Raw genomic sequence first — 15,865 nt, forward strand, 5'->3', positions numbered from 1 at the left:
CCACCTCTCGTACTTCACTAAGTCAATATTGACTAGATAAACTCTTAACTTACTGTAATATATTGTGAGGGAGTATGTATTCCAGCAATGCCGGGGCCTCAATGAGGTTCTTTATTGACAAGCATGATTTCCTAGTAAGACAAAGCCATGTTTACTCGGTCAGCGAGCCTTTAAAGAGCCCTTCACATGCATTCATCCCGCGGGTTTAAAACAACTGCAAACGCCACTGTTGTTTTCTTTGCTGGAGTACATTCCATTGGCTTCAGAGAACATATAGTAATGGGTGTGTGTGTGTGGGGTGTTCTGTCAGAAATGCCCTGCAGATGTACACAACTCGCGAACAAAGGGATTCTCCGAAGCACACAGCGGAGTTAACGCCACCATGCACACTTGCGAGCACACATTTTGACACAGCGGTTAGTGTGAAGAAAGCTGACTTTGAGCTGGACTTGACGGGAAAGGAATGCAGCGGGGCTTTATACATCCTGCCTGAGGATGGTGAGTGTGTGTGGACATGCATGCATACATATGTATGTGTGTGTGTGTGTGTGTGTGTGATGTCACATGGGTGAAATGGTCGATGTGGAGAAGATTAATGACACAATGTGGTTTAATAATGTACAGTCAACGCATGGGACGTGTGTGTAAGAGCCTGGTCGACCTCGACTGCTTTTGGTAAAAGTGAGCAAGAGGTGACTTTCATCATTTCTATATTCCTCTTCTGTCTCTCTCTCTCTCTCTCTCTCTCTCTTACTCTCTCTCTCTCACACACTCTCGGCTGCACACGTGCACACACACACACACACACACACACACTGTTCCCCTTCCCTGCATACCTAGTGTTCTGTCTGAGGCTGGCTTCCAGGAAAGAGGCACTTTAATTGGGTTGAGTTTTTACGGCTTGCCTCGTGTTAGTGTGTGTTTGAGAAACAGTGAATGAGGTGTCTTTTTGTGTGTGTGTGTGGGTGTGTGTGTTGGGGGAAGTCCATCTGATGAAAAACATTTTTTTTTTTTTTTTAGAAAGCATCAAGTTCAAAGAAGTTGAAATATTTCCACACCAAATAAAAAAAGGTGTCTGACATGATAAAACATAAAACAATTTTAGGACCTTCACCCCCAGCCTCACACACACACACACACACACACATACATAGAGTATCTGTGGAAGTGGCAGCAAATGTTTTATGACTGCTTTAAAATCACGACTCTAACAGGCAAACCTGCTTTTGGTTCAGGTAATTACAACGCTTCAAAAAAACTCAGCCCCACAGTTTCTTATTTTACTATGACACTTACAGGAAAAAATGTGTGCTCAAAGTTGCCGTTTGCATGTGTGTGTGTGTGTGTGTGTTTGTGCGTACATGTGAACGTGGGCACTTACTGTACAGACAAAAATGACGTACTTTGAGAGACAAACATAAACAAGTGAGTCTTCTTCCCAAAATCCAACCAGAATAATCCGGTTTTACACACACACACACACACACATTGTCTAAATAAGCCAGCTCAGCTCGCACTGTGACTCATTCTGTGTTCCCCTTAGTTGCCTGGGCTTGGAATATTTTTGCTGTATCCTTCTCTCCTCTCGTCAATCTCACGCGCTCACAGAAAGTCTTTCCACCATGATTAATTTTTCTGGTAATGACTTGCTGTGTCCCGCTCAACAGTTGTCAACAGTGTCCCGGCCAAGCACAACAACATCCAGCTCTCTAACAACTGAGAATGAGCTGGAGTGGAGTATTGTTTTTTTTTCCACCAACAATCAAAACATTCACACCGTAGTTTGGGTGCCGCCCCTGATATAACTGTGCTGCACAGGGAGAAATGAAGCGAGTAGAGTGGGTGGAGCTGGTTTGATTATGTTTCGGTTGTACGCTTGAAATCAAAGCATCATTAAGAGTTGTTTCACTTCACATTTGACCTGATGCCAGTGTCAACCGTGTCGAGCGCAGAAGGTGGTAGAATAATAAAAGGTTAGAATATAACAATCCTCAGTAGTCTTCCAGGAAGGGCCTCCGGTTTGCTGATTATTCTTTCCAGGAAGGCTTTTTGTTGGCTCATCGGCAGTCAGAGGAAAGACATTTGGTTGGCCCATCAGCTCAAGTATTGTCACAGCCGCTTCTGATAAAGCTAGACCAGCTTCCAGGAAACCAAAGATTTACCCTCAAGCATTCCATCATTCCTTCACCATCAAGGCACACACACACACACACACACACATACAGAAAGTGGGGGGGGGAGGATGCATAACGGGTATAACCGGGACATGGATCAATAAAAACCATATGGGAAGCATACAGATAGTCAGATGCACTCAAAAACATGTGCATGTATTATGTGTGCACAAGCCTGTAAAAACCAGCACAGTCTTGACCTGCACTCATTGACCAGCTCACTGAGACACACACACACACACACACACACACACAAACGCGTGCAGCATTCTCAGTGAGGACATAAATTAGCCTTAACCATCTAAATAACTAAGTCTTAACCTAACCCCTAACTAAACTTGATCCTAACCCAAAAAAACAAGTCGGCCCTTTACATTTGTGAGGACCAGCCAAAATGTCCTCATAAAAATAGAATCATATTTGTCCTTGCAGCCCCCGACAGACATGTACACTCACACACAAACCACAATATTTTGCTAGAGTGACTATTCACCCACTCCCCCCACCCACCCTCTCTCTCTCTCTCTCTCTCTCTCTCTCCATCTCTCTCTCTCTCCCTCTCTCACTGTGTCTTTTCATTTAAATCATCACTACAGTGATTTTCCCGTAACACCTGGAGAGGCCTGACGGATGGGTGCGCCCGTGCTGATGCTGGCTGGGAGAACAAGGAAAACTATACCGGCGATGACCTGAAATGTACAAAACAGGTTATTAAGAGGCGGTCATTTGTGGGCAAATCCTCACACAGTTGCACTGTTTTTTAATTATTTTTTTTTTTTGCTCTTGCCATTCACAGCTGCAGGAGTGTGTGTAGAGCAGCAGAGAGGCTCAGATGCCAAACGGCTTACAGTAACCGTATGGACTCGGACCAAACCCTCCAACACTCTCAGGTGTCCCTGTGTCCCTTCAGCCAGTAAACAAGGCTGCGTGATATGTGAACTTGAGACTGCAGCAGACATGCACGGGTGCAGGCGTGCACACACACACACACACACACACACACACACATACATATGTGGTGAGTAAGGGGTTTTAGGTCATGAATGACTGACGACGCCCATGATTTATACCTACAGTGGGGGAAAATAGTCCTTTAAGAAAAATGGAGCTGTGCTACAAACAGTTTGTCCACTGCGATAAAGATATATGTTCACCAAAACCACACATCTGTGGACATGGTGTTTTATGATGAACAGAAAAGTAGTATTCACCCAAAGAAGGAAAGACAAGAGAGGGGAAGACATAAGGAAAGAGGGAGAATACAATGCAATAATCAAGAAATTAGGGATCAAAAGGTACAGCAACATTAGCAATACACACAGATTAAGTACATCATTTTGGTATGGACGTTTACCCAACACTACCTCTAGAGGGCAGTGCCAAGCAGCAAGTTGTAGGTATCGACATAGCTACCCTTAAAAGGGGTTGTTTTTATTGTGCTTGACTGAAACACAAGTGGATTCCGTGGCGGTGGAATGTAAGTATAATGTATGTGTATGAACTCCTCTTTTGATGTGACAACAAACTGAAGTTTGTCAAATACAAACTTCTGTCATGCAGAGACACAGGATTTACTGGTCTGTGCAAAAAAACCTTGACTTATCCTCTGGGGATGTATGCTGTTATGTATGATCGTTATGCAACAATCGCACACTGAGTGTATGAATTTACAGTAGCAGGGAAAGTGTGTGGAAGGCTGTCAGTCCCTGGCCATGTTACATAACAAGGGGGTGACTAATGTCCAAAACCCTCCCTCTATCTTTATCAATACTACATCACCAGCTGGAATGTCAGCATCAGATAAAAAAAACCCAAAAAAACAGCTTCTTGTGAGTTGAAAACAACTCTTCGGACTTTGCTTCAAATTACGCTCAAGCCTTTGCTCCAGCTTCAATCCACACTAGATATTGTGAATATGCAGCAGTACCTAACGTTTGAAAAATATAAACAAATATCCTTCACAGTTGAATCATTGTGAAATGAGTTCACACAGTACTGATAAAGTCTGGTTCTCCGTACAGGTCTCATCTTGCCTGGCGACATTATTGTGCTGCACACAGGAGGTGATTTGAAAAGCTTTTCCACTACATGTTTCTGCCTCGCCTTGGCACGGCACGGCACGGCACGGCTCGAATCTACACGGGGGAGGACATGGGCGGAGTCATCATGGCTGCAGGAAACTGCTGGAACATTATTTTATACGCTACACACAAAACTAGTGACTAGAGACTTGTAAAGCAGTTGTTTTCGATCTACTGAATCATTAGAATCATTTTTCATTAAAAAGATTTTTTCACAGATTTGTTTGGTACGTCTGACACAGTCACTGAACTGAAATACAGCAGCAGGGTTTGTGATGCGGCTTGTCGCTAAATACACCCGGCTCCTCTGTTAAACATTGAGATTTAAGACATTTCCGTGCAAAATGTTGAAGATTAACGCACGTTTTCAGGGTTTTTAAGTCTTTTTAAGTGATCTACAGTTCGGTATTGTTCGGTTTTGATTCTCGTGTCGGACGTCTTGCTCATGCCTCTTCCAGTGACGGCACTCTGACCAATCGGTGGCCGGTAGTCTGACGACTTCACACATAGTATCAGCTCCGCTTGCTTGGAACCTCGCCAGAGCAGGTATTAAAAAAAATGACCAGGTACTGTCGCAAATGGAAATGCAAAAAAAAACTGAGCTTAGCCGAGCCGCGCTAGAACTGTAAAGTGGAAAAACGGCATAAATGAACCAGCCTGTGTTCACAGCAGCTTTAACTTTACCTCAGAGAACATCCTGCCAATGGCGACTCTTAAATACTGCTTAATTTCAATAATCTTGCACCCCCCCACTGACACACACACACACACACACACACTTGCACCCCTTCTCTGTGCTTTTTTTTTTATATAATGTGAAGGAATATATTTGTTCCTGAAAGAGAAAAACAGGGGGTCCACTGTGTGTGTGTGTGTGCGTGTGCGTGTGTGCAGTGAACAGCATCCGAATGCAAGAGCCAATCAGAGCGCTGCGTAGACACTGAACCCCCCAAGTGCTGCTGGTTTATAGGGCCCAGCTTCAGAGAAGTCACGTGACTTCCCAGAGAGGAGAGAGAGGAGAAAGAGAGAGAGAGGGGGGGGGGGTGTAGAAGAGGGGGTAAATGTGGGAAAGGAGGATGAAGAGGAGGAGGAGGAGGAGGAGGAGGAGAAGGAGTGAAAAGAGGGTCAAGAGGTGACAGGATCACCAGGGATCTGTGAGGAGTGAATTGAAGGTCTGATAAATGAACGGAACAGAGGGAGTTTAAAAGAGAGAGAGCGTGCGCGGGGGAAAAGGTGCCACTGTTCTCGGAAGTGAATTTACACAGGCTGGTCACGCTATGTAATTACAGCAGAATGAATAGAATGAGAAATGAGAAGTCAGTGAGTGGATGAATGAAGAATGAGATGAATGAGTACACACGGGCGATAGTGGTTGCAGTTAATTACAACAGTGGGCAAGTCTTGATGGTCTGGTTAACTGCATCACCATGATGCTTAAAGCGATAGTTCGCCCATATTGAAAGGGTCTATTTATGCACCGCTATCAATTCATGCAGACAATTTATGTGGCGACGATCTACAATATAAATGAATACAATTTTCTTTGCGCACTCAGAGCAGTTTAAAATCCTTTGTGTCTTCCCAGAAGCAATTTTCCGCTTAGGCTTCTATAATTCACAGACTTTGCTGTCAAGAGTTTTTCTTCTGGACTATTTATTTGGCAGAAATTCCAAAGAAAGCTTTTCTTTCTTTGGAAAAAAAAAAAGTGACGTAGTCTGGGTTTTTCATTTGTTCGGAGGAACCTTGCAAATACTATCAAAACAAACCTGTGCAACCAAAAGTATGGAGACGTCTCTTTTCACCTGCTTTAGGTCTGAGTTTGGGTTAAGCTCCCTCCAAGAGTGACAGTGATTGCTATATCATCACCAGAATGATCACATTTACAAATGCAGAGTTGAAACAATTACTTGATGTATTGATCCAAGGAAAGCTATTTTGATAATTAATGAATCAGTCCAGTCATTTTCCAAGAAAAGGCATAGTGAAATAATGACAAATGCTTGCTGGTTCCTGTTTATGTACTTACATTTCTCAGATATCTCAGATATGTAAATTAAAGATAGAAAAGATGTTAAACACACAATTGTGGGTTATGGTATGGAAAACACAGGGCGGATTCTCCTGCAAATGAGATCATCAGTTTTATGCCAGGTCCATAAAGACATGGAATCCCAAATTTGGGCGGGAAGAACTTGACCTGACTGACCACATCGTGACCCAACACCAGTGACATGACCTGGGACACAGAAAATCAGTGCCTGGCCTAACTAATGTTCTTATTACACCAAAACTGATGTAATGTCTGCTTTAGTGTATATTACAGTACATTAGCATGGTTGGCTGCCATGTTAGAGATGTTGTTATGTGTTTTATTATCACACGCTATTGACCCTCAGTGCTCACACAGCACGGATCTGTGCCGCAGGTGCACCCTTGCTAATTTGCCGTGGGAATAGTGCAAACAACAACTCGTCACAAAAATGCATTTTTTTGGTCTTCTTTATGTGTTGTTGTGTCAAAGTTAGGATTAATTTTATATCGCATTTTTAGTACTGACATATTCTGCAATTGTGCAGAAGTCACAAAATTAGACTGTTTTCCTTTTCTTTTTGTTCATAAAAACGAGCCAGGTGAACTTTGAACTGTGACTGTATTTCCAAATTTCACAAATTCAACGTATGTCCTCACTATGAATGCTATGCAAACGTGTGTGTGTGTGTGTGTATCCACATGGTCAATTACATATGGAGGGGTATGGGTATGGGGGGTGTAGGGGGAAATGGGAAACAGATGTTACTCTTTTTCTCAGGCACTGATGTCAACACCAAGTGTATGTGTGTGCGTGTGTGTGTGTGTCTTTGTGTGTATGAAAAAACCTCATTTGAGGGAAGGTTTCCCATAAACACCTGTTTTTATTCCGGTTAATATCTCTCGTCATAGTGAAGAAATGATGGCCTCAGTGAAAGAGGAGAGAGAGGGAGAGAGAGAGAGAGAGAGAGAGGGAGGCGGGGTCACCTCCATTCCCCTCCGTCTGTGAAAGAGAAGAGCTCATGTGGGATGAACACATTCGTTTATTCATTCGGCCCCATCTATTTTCAGCCCAGAGGGTTTATGGTTATTGGAAAGGCGTTGCCGTCTCGCTCCTTCCCAGAAGGAGTCAATATTTCTCCCTCTCCTTCATTTCTCCCTCTCTGCCTCTTTTTCTCTAATTCAATATTTTCTCCAAAACACCACTCTCACCATCCATGCACACCAGCAAGGAATGCTGGAAGCAAAGTACACAGAGCACGTACTCAGCACACACACACACACACACACACGCAGTGTGAGGTTACAGATTGCAGTGCTAACAGTAATCCCGGAAAATCTCCTGCTCAGTACGTCTCCTTCTCATCTCTGCTCTTCTTTGCTTACAGATGCATCTTTAGCTCTCAGTTCACAGCTCTCATTGGCTCTCTAGACAAGCTGCTTGTTATGGCTCATAAAAACCTCTGTTGCCTCCGTTCCTGGCAAAATCGAGTGTAACTGCAGTCGTGGTTACACACGCCGGGACCTTCATGAAGTGCTTACAATCAGACGAGACACCAGTATGCATGCGAGTAAAATTTGTAGGTCAGAGGAAAGAAAGTGTGTGTGGGGGGGCAGTTTTGTAATGAGTACACCTCCCTTGCATAACCTGAGTCCACAAAGATATATTACTACAAGCCTTTACCTCCAAATATTGACTGAGTGTCCATAGCAGCGTGAATCAAGTAAAAGTAGAGTAATAGAAAGCTCCAAAAGGTAAGTAACCTATAGTAAACAATGACAAATATTCAATTTACATCAGTGTTATATAGGTTGTAACGGGTATTTATGTATGTTATGATCTTATGTCATTCTGTGTCTATTTACTTTTGATGATTTCACTTCAATTTTGTGCTATTTCTCTCGATTTCTCCTTGGAGTGCATGTGCAACTTCTCGTATTCCGTTTTCTCATAATGTCAATGTTGCAGATTTGCTATGTTGTCCAAAAAGAAAGAGGACAAAAAAAAAAATAGAGAGTGGCACGGGTTGTGATGTCACCCATCAGAATTTGAACTGTTTTGGTCATTTAGTATATTCTTACTTTGCTGTGAAGGTTCTTAGTCCTCCAGGTCTTCTGTCGTTAGCTGTTTCAATGACAACCATAAAGCCCCCCCAATATACAGCTCACCACGTTACATCCAAACCCCCTTAATGGGGCCCCTTCATGAGTAGTATCCTGCAGCAGCACTTCTGGGGCCCCCCGAAAAAACATAAATAACTAACGGACCCCAGAGAAGCACCTCCATAAAGCACCTAAAACTCCACTTATATGCAGCTCGCCACTGCTACTTTAAACCCCCCCTCCCCCCTTAATGTGGCCTCTTCTGGCTGGTGGGAGCATTGGTGAGAACAGGTTTCACCTCTCAAAGCACATTGACCAACATGAGCCACGTCCTAGACTGACCTGCGAGTGGCAGTAACGAGAAGCTTCTTACCTGAGTTCCACCGTGAGCCAGGAAAGACTCTCAGGACTGGCTCAAATTTCTGTTGAACAGGAGGTCAGGAGATCTTTGGACAGATGTTACGGCTGCAAAAAAGGGTTTTAAAACAGCACATTTAGAGCCACTGTTTCTGGTCAGCGTCAGTGTTAAGACCCACCCAAAATAGAATATTTTATTATTTGATGTGTGTGTACACACACACAAACATCAAATAATAAAATATTCTAATGTATAGGAAAGAAAATCAACATGCCTTCTCAAAGACACTCATAAAACATAGGCTATAATACACTGAATTTTCAGGTCAATTTTAACATAAAGTGAAAGGCCCCTATTGGTTTTCCTCGCCTGGAGCCCCTCCAGAGTCTTAAGTTGCAGACGTTTCCCATATAGGCTTCTTCATTCCTCACTAAATGGTGGGAAAACCTGTTGTTTAACCACTGCAGCTGAAACCTGTCTAGCGAGTCCATGGGTCTGAGGGAACAATTGTTGAATTTACCGACTGTTCAGCCCCAGAGGCTAAGTATTGATCACAAGTCCTGTCGCGTGCAGCTATCTACAGAAGATATATTCTTCAGGATTGGTCTCAACCAGCAAAACCTGGCCTGTGGCCTAGATGGAGGATATCTCCTCATGTTAAAGTTTATATTATATTGTATTTTTATAATATACATATATATATGTGTATATGTATATATGTCTTCATTAATAAATAATTTTCTCGTATCAATTCAAAAGTAAAATAGGCCTACATGAGATTGAGATTGAAACGCTCAAGATTTAACATTTAAGTTTTGCTCTGTGGTGGCGCACCAGCAAGCCATTTTCTAACAGAGAAGGGTGGTCTTCATGTGGCGCTCAGTGAAAACACAACCTCCCCACCCCCCATGTCATGCAATGGATTTTGACAGTATCCCTCCGCCCGAGGCACCTGTGGAACTAGCAGGTATATACGTACCTGCTAGTTCCACTCCCACTAGTGGGAGTGTCACTTCTGAGTTTCTGTGTCATGATGAGTTGGGAGTTGCCGAGGGTCTCGTATGGAACAGTAATAGCACTTTAAGTACTAAACTAAATGTTGAGGACATACTTCTGGACGGAAGATCATCAGAATCAGACGATTCTTATATTCAAGCAATGTTTTATCGTTTGGGAATTGCTCTTAGGTAAGAACAGCACCTATTTACACTTTACATTACATTACATTACATTACATTACATTACATTACATTACATTACATGTCATTTGGCAGACGTTTTTATCCAAAGCGACTTACAATAAGTGCATTTAAACATTTGGGTACAAACAAGAGCTAGAAGTAAGTGCTTCATACTCACATTTACCTAACTACTGGCATGCTTGAACAGTTATCAGTTGTTGTTATGACACAATGAAGATGTGACAATTCATTGCACAGTATAATGTATATACTTGTTTTTCATAATGTGCTCGTAAATTTGATCTGGATTCTTTTTTACTTGTTTTCCGCTTGCGTTTTAGCTGTAAATCTGTAACTGTTGAGTGTTTCGTATTTGCCCAGGACTCCCTTAAAGAAAGAGGTTCCTAATCTCAATGGGATTTTACTGGTTAAATAAAGGTTAAATATTGGGTGCAGGGATTAAACAGACTAGGCAAACGGGTAAATCTGCAACTCAGTTTACAAATGTGTGAGTCTGAAGAATTCACCTAGCATCTATACAAAAGGGCACTTATTGTGTTTTAATAAGTGTGTAAAACTACCTTCATCCTTATTGACACTGTTCCAGGGACAAGGAAATAGTTTGATGTCCAACAACAGTACGAACTAAACAAACAACTGTCCATAATCACAACTCACAGAAATGTGCAATAACCACAACAAAAACTCATAATAACATGTGCAATAAAACCATAAAGACATGTGCAATAAAACCCTGGGCAATATGGGGTAACTGTAGGTGTGTGGGTATACATGTGTGTTCCTATGTTTGAGTGTGTGTGTATATGTATGTATGTATGGATGTATATATATACATACATAGATACATATGTGTGTTTGTATATATGTATGTTTATATATATAATGTATATATGTATATATATGTGTTTATGTGTGTATATATGTGTGTGTATACTTATATATATATATATATATTTCCCCGAGGGAACCTCCCAAAGGGATTAATAAAGTCGTCTGCCTGTCTGCCTGTCTGTCTGTCTGTTTAAATTACTATAACATTTTGTCATTTCACTCTTGAAATGTATAGCTGAATCAGACTTTTCTCAGGAATTCATGGTATTCAAGAACTAAACTACGAAAAGTTATATCAAGATATTGATGAAGGTGCCTCGTTGTTACCCTTATTTACATACATTCATATTGGTTGACTGACTGTGGAGAGGAATACATCAGAGCACATTATATCTGTCTGTCATTGTATAGTATCCTCTTACAAGTTGACCCACAACTCATCACCAACTCGTTCCAAAATGAGTCTTCATTTGATCAATTGAACTTTTTAGGGAATTTTGTTCAAGTTGTTAAACAGGGGAAAATCACTGTCAGAAAACTAGATGCAGCGGCAGCAGCTGTGCAGGGATGGAGCTCCATACGGAGCTACTGCAACAAGCCTCATGTTCGGGTGGTGGACCTCCGCACTGATGTGGTGGCCAAGCCTGGGATCAGGATGTGCCAGGCCATGATGGAGGCCTGGGACAAAGATTTCTTGGTGAAAGACGACCCCAATGCCAGGTTGCCGATTGGATCTTGTACAGAGGATCGTGGTAAGAGCTGAAGCGTGATATTATCCTCCAGATGGGGGGGTGCTGTGCCAATCTCAGCTGACATAAGGTGATAGGCGTCCAGGTACACCCTGAATCCAATCTACCTAATCCCCATATTGCATGTTTTTGGAGTGCTAACCGTTTGAAAAGTAAGTCATTTGCTGACACAAGACTTTGAAAATTGCTCCGTCAATATTGAAACTCTCTTGAGGACATATTATTTTCGAGCCTCACTCTAACTATGCAAAGCACCTAGAGCTAATATACACAGGATGTAGTGACAAATAAATATTGCATTGATCAACAGTGTACACTGCAGTGTGGAAAAAGTCAAACAGATTAGTTTTGTGTTTCGTGACAATCGCAAGTTTGCAAGTATCACGAAGTCAGTGTTGCATAGAGACACAAACGATTGAGCTTCATTCAAAAGTTGAACAGAATCAGTGGAGACTATGATGCTTTGAGACACACATTTATTTGTCACTCTCCAATCACACACATATATGGGCACCCCATAGCCGCCAAGCAGACACAGTGAAAGTTTCAGATTAGTTGTTTTTTGAACGTGAACACAAACCAGACAAAACCAAACTGACACATTAAATCTCTACCCAGGAGATTTAAAGGACAACATGACAACAACAATAATGAATGTTTCATTGAGTGGCCAACTAAAGGGCTAGTAAAATCAACGTCTGTAGCAAGCGTTACTTCATTGCGTGAGCATGCAAGTGTGTGTGTGAGTGCATGACCTGTCTCAGAGCAGGCGTCCCTCTCTGTTGTCCACCTGTTGTAGTCAGTCAGCCTTTGGGGCAGGGGTTATTTGCCCAGGGTCACGTCCACCATTGGGAGTTGAGCATTAGCCCAGGAGGAGGTTAGAGAATCATTTGACGTTGGAAAAGGATGTAAATTGGCTCTGCTGAGGCCGTGTAACCATCTGCTGCAACAACAACAACAATAATAATCAAATGAATACATAAAATGTGTCCTGTTTTTCTGCAGAGCTACAGCAAATTGCAGCCGACATGTTTGGGATGGAGGCGGCGCTGTTTCTCCCAACAGGAACCATGGGTAACCTCATTGCAGGTGAGCTGAGCTTTTCACTAAATGTATCGCCATGTCCTCAGAATGGTCATAAATGTGCTCGCTCTTCACACAGCGATGGTGCACTGCCCGGAGCGGGGCGACGAGATGATTGTGGGCGATTTGTCCCATTTACACATCTATGAACAAGGAGGAAGTGCAAATGTGAGTGTATCACAGCAGTAAACACCTGTCCCTTTTTCTACTATGGTCAGTTACTTGTAAGAGCTCAGGGTGTGTGTATTTTTGTGTTGTCTCAGCTGGCTGGTGTCCACACCACCACGGTGACCACCCTTCCTGACGGGACATTTGACTTGGAGGAGGTGGAATCAAGGATCCGCCATTACGCTGGTCTCAGCTTCTGCCGCTCTCGCCTCATCTGTGTGGAGAACACGCACAACATACGGGGAGGAAGTGTGCTGCCTCTGACCTTCCTGCAGGAGGTGTGTGGTTTGATGGTTTTCCTCCCTGTATGAACCTTCTACATGGAGTTTGTGTTCTATTTTGAGATGACTGTTCTTGTGTTTCAATTATACACTGACTCTCTATGTCAGTGTGTTTTTCCTCAGATCACTCTTCGATCACTTGATTATGCTGAAAGGCTCCTATGGAATTTATTGATGGAAAACAATCACAATTCCAAATACTGCAGAAGCAAAAACACTGAGCTGCACCAGTTAAAGATGGATATTAAAAGTGCAAGGATGTTTGCTTTAGAGAGGCAGCCGAGAATTATCACATGATGTGAGAACGCAGCAAGGTGACAGTTACCGTCCTTGACTGCCTTTCCACTTTCAGCCAAGTATATTTTAAATACAGACCCTTGTTATTTCTTCTTCTCTGGCCTAGCCATTTTTGAGAGAGATAGTGAGGCTTTCCAAGGTCACATACACACAGAATCGGCACAGAACAAAAAACAATCTTTTCTGTATTCGCAAGGCTGGTGTTTTGAGATTTTCCCACTCTGGGAGGCGTTTTCAAAAAATACCATTTCAGGTACCCTAAAACGCTGTCTCCGTGTGGACGGAACGCCTCTCTGGTAAAAATAAAAAAGTATACTTATTCACCTAAACTCGTATCCGTGTGGATGCCCCCTAAGTTTGGTAACATTTGGCATTTCTGGCCCATAGTTCCAGCTAATTCTGCAATGAAGAGAAACACAGAGTTTACAGCTAAAAAATATTCAAATGGTTTCTAAACTGACTGTCCTGGTCATTCCTATGACTTTACATATAGCCATTATGAAGCAACTTGTACAGGTTTAATCATTTTTGGATGGTCTGTCTCCGTCTCCAAGGTCCGCGCTTTAGCAGATAGATATGGTATGTCTGTTTACATGGATGGCGCCAGGTTGTTTAACGCTGCTGTGGCCCAGGGGGTGACTCTATCCACCATACTGCAGCACACACACTCTGTCACTGTGTGCCTCTCCAAGGTGGGAATGAAAAACACAAAGACACAATATACTAAGTAACTCATTTAGAGAACGATCGACACACACACACACACGATTGCTGAAGACCTTGAAGACAGATTTTCATGATGCTTTCTTTTTAACAGGGTCTGGGGGCCCCTGTGGGTGCCATACTAGCTGGATCCCAAGAGTTCATAGACAGCGCAAAGCGGTGCCAAAGAGCTCTGGGTGGAGCAATTTGGAAGACTCGTATGCTACAAGCAGCTGGAAGGGTGGCTTTACTGGATAATATAGGAAGACTGGAGGAGGATCATCTCAATGCAAAAACCTTTGCTCAAGGTGAGCAGCTTGTCATTTTCTTTGTACAATTCTAATCGTTGACTAGTTCTTGATGGTAACTTTTGACAATTTCCTTTCATCCAGCTATGGTCGACTGTTACCCTCATCTATTCTCTGTGGTGGCCGGGGAGACAAACATTGTACGTTTTTGTCTAAAGCACAATGTTTGGAGTCCGGAAAAGTTCTGTTATCTCTTGCATGACGTTTGTGAAGAAGAGGAGGCTGTGCTGGGACAAGGAATTAGAGTTCTCATGTCACCCTATTTTGGAAACTCGGTGAGAGCTGTGTGGCACCTCGATATATCACCTGAAGACACACAGCTTGCCTTCCAGAAAGTACAATTTGTTGTTTCTCAGCATTTGAAGAAAAAACTTAAGGTCATGAAATGAAGTCTAATGCATATGCGTGACAATTTCTTTGGGAAGTTGCAATGGTGACTGTACTGTACTGTGCATGCACAATCTAGGCTCATATTTGTTTTTATTTAAAAATGTTTTAGCTGTATAATGCCAATACAACATTAACCATACATACATGTAGTACCAATATAAAATAATCAATATAGAAATATAATGATGATCTATTTTAATAAAGACATTTGTGATCAAGAAGGGGGTGGAGTGGCTCAGTGGTTAAGACTGGTACCCTGTGACTCCACCCCTGACTGATTGTACTCAATTCCATTGTAAGTCGCTTTGGATAAAAGCGTCTGCTGAATGACATGTAATGTAAAAACATATGGGAGGTGTCCTTGGGCCACACTAGTTTCCTTTACTTTGTGTTTGTCTTTTCATATTTTTATGCTGCTCTATTTCCTTTGTAATAGACCCAACATGAAGATATGAGGTGCCTTTTGTAAAGTGGCTCAAGCTGATTTTTTTTTTGCCATGCTTCAAACAATGTTAACACGAATTGAAACTTTTTCCACTTTTACATCAATATTTGTTAACTTATTAAATTATTAAATCTAGATATTAAATTTTACACCTAAATGTTAAATATTAAATGTATTAAGTGTTTATTTTGGTACGTCCGGTTACTGACTGTGTGAATATTATTAGCCAACAGGTCAAGGTTCACTTGCTTGCTCATGACCTGCTATGAACTGCACATGTCGTTGCTGTTGTTGTTATAATTGTTGTGGTAAGTAATGAGTTACAGTAGAGTAGATTTGTTGTGTACAAAAAAGTGTGGACGTAGTGTACTTGGTTACATTTTACTGAGTAAAAATGAGGACAGGTGAATTTGGCGCTAATTAAGGAGATTTGTGATTTGTGTGAAGAAGCATTTGTGACCTTTGACCCATTATGACTGATAGATTATGTGTTTACATTATTTATTTTGTCAGAACTTTAATTTGTAATGGTTTGCCTTTAATTTAAACAATTCATGTGAGATTTGTGCCCCCTTGTCCCCCTTTTTGCACGACACAAGAAAAAACCACCGACCTTGTTAAAAAAGTAACTAAGTAACTTTTACTCTGAGTACAAACAAGCTACT

At 42.0% G+C, this 15,865-nt stretch overlaps 1 protein-coding gene across 1 annotated transcript; it reads left to right on the forward strand.

Moving 5' to 3' along the window:
• Positions 1-9,766: 9,766 nt before the first annotated feature.
• On the forward strand, positions 9,767-15,760 carry LOC131449028 (uncharacterized). Its single transcript, XM_058621956.1, has 8 exons — positions 9,767-9,931; positions 11,312-11,529; positions 12,532-12,615; positions 12,689-12,777; positions 12,873-13,055; positions 13,910-14,047; positions 14,173-14,365; positions 14,450-15,760. Exons 1-8 carry the CDS (start codon positions 9,903-9,905, stop codon positions 14,752-14,754), a joined length of 1,239 nt encoding a protein of 412 aa, XP_058477939.1. The 5' UTR covers positions 9,767-9,902; the 3' UTR covers positions 14,755-15,760.
• The last annotated feature ends 105 nt before the right edge of the window (positions 15,761-15,865 follow it).

Source organism: Solea solea, chromosome 21, assembly GCF_958295425.1.
Source record: "Solea solea chromosome 21, fSolSol10.1, whole genome shotgun sequence".
In the NCBI taxonomy this organism is placed as follows: domain Eukaryota; kingdom Metazoa; phylum Chordata; class Actinopteri; order Pleuronectiformes; family Soleidae; genus Solea; species Solea solea.

Bases quoted from the DNA above. Each gene is read 5' to 3' on its own strand.
- LOC131449028 (XM_058621956.1), top strand. From the start codon at position 9,903: ATGTTTTATCGTTTGGGAATTGCTCTTAG. The intron at 9,932-11,311 runs GTAAGAACAGCA...AATCACTGTCAG, and splicing joins CGTTTGGGAATTGCTCTTAG to AAAACTAGATGCAGCGGCAG. The intron at 12,778-12,872 runs GTGAGTGTATCA...GTGTTGTCTCAG, and splicing joins AACAAGGAGGAAGTGCAAAT to CTGGCTGGTGTCCACACCAC.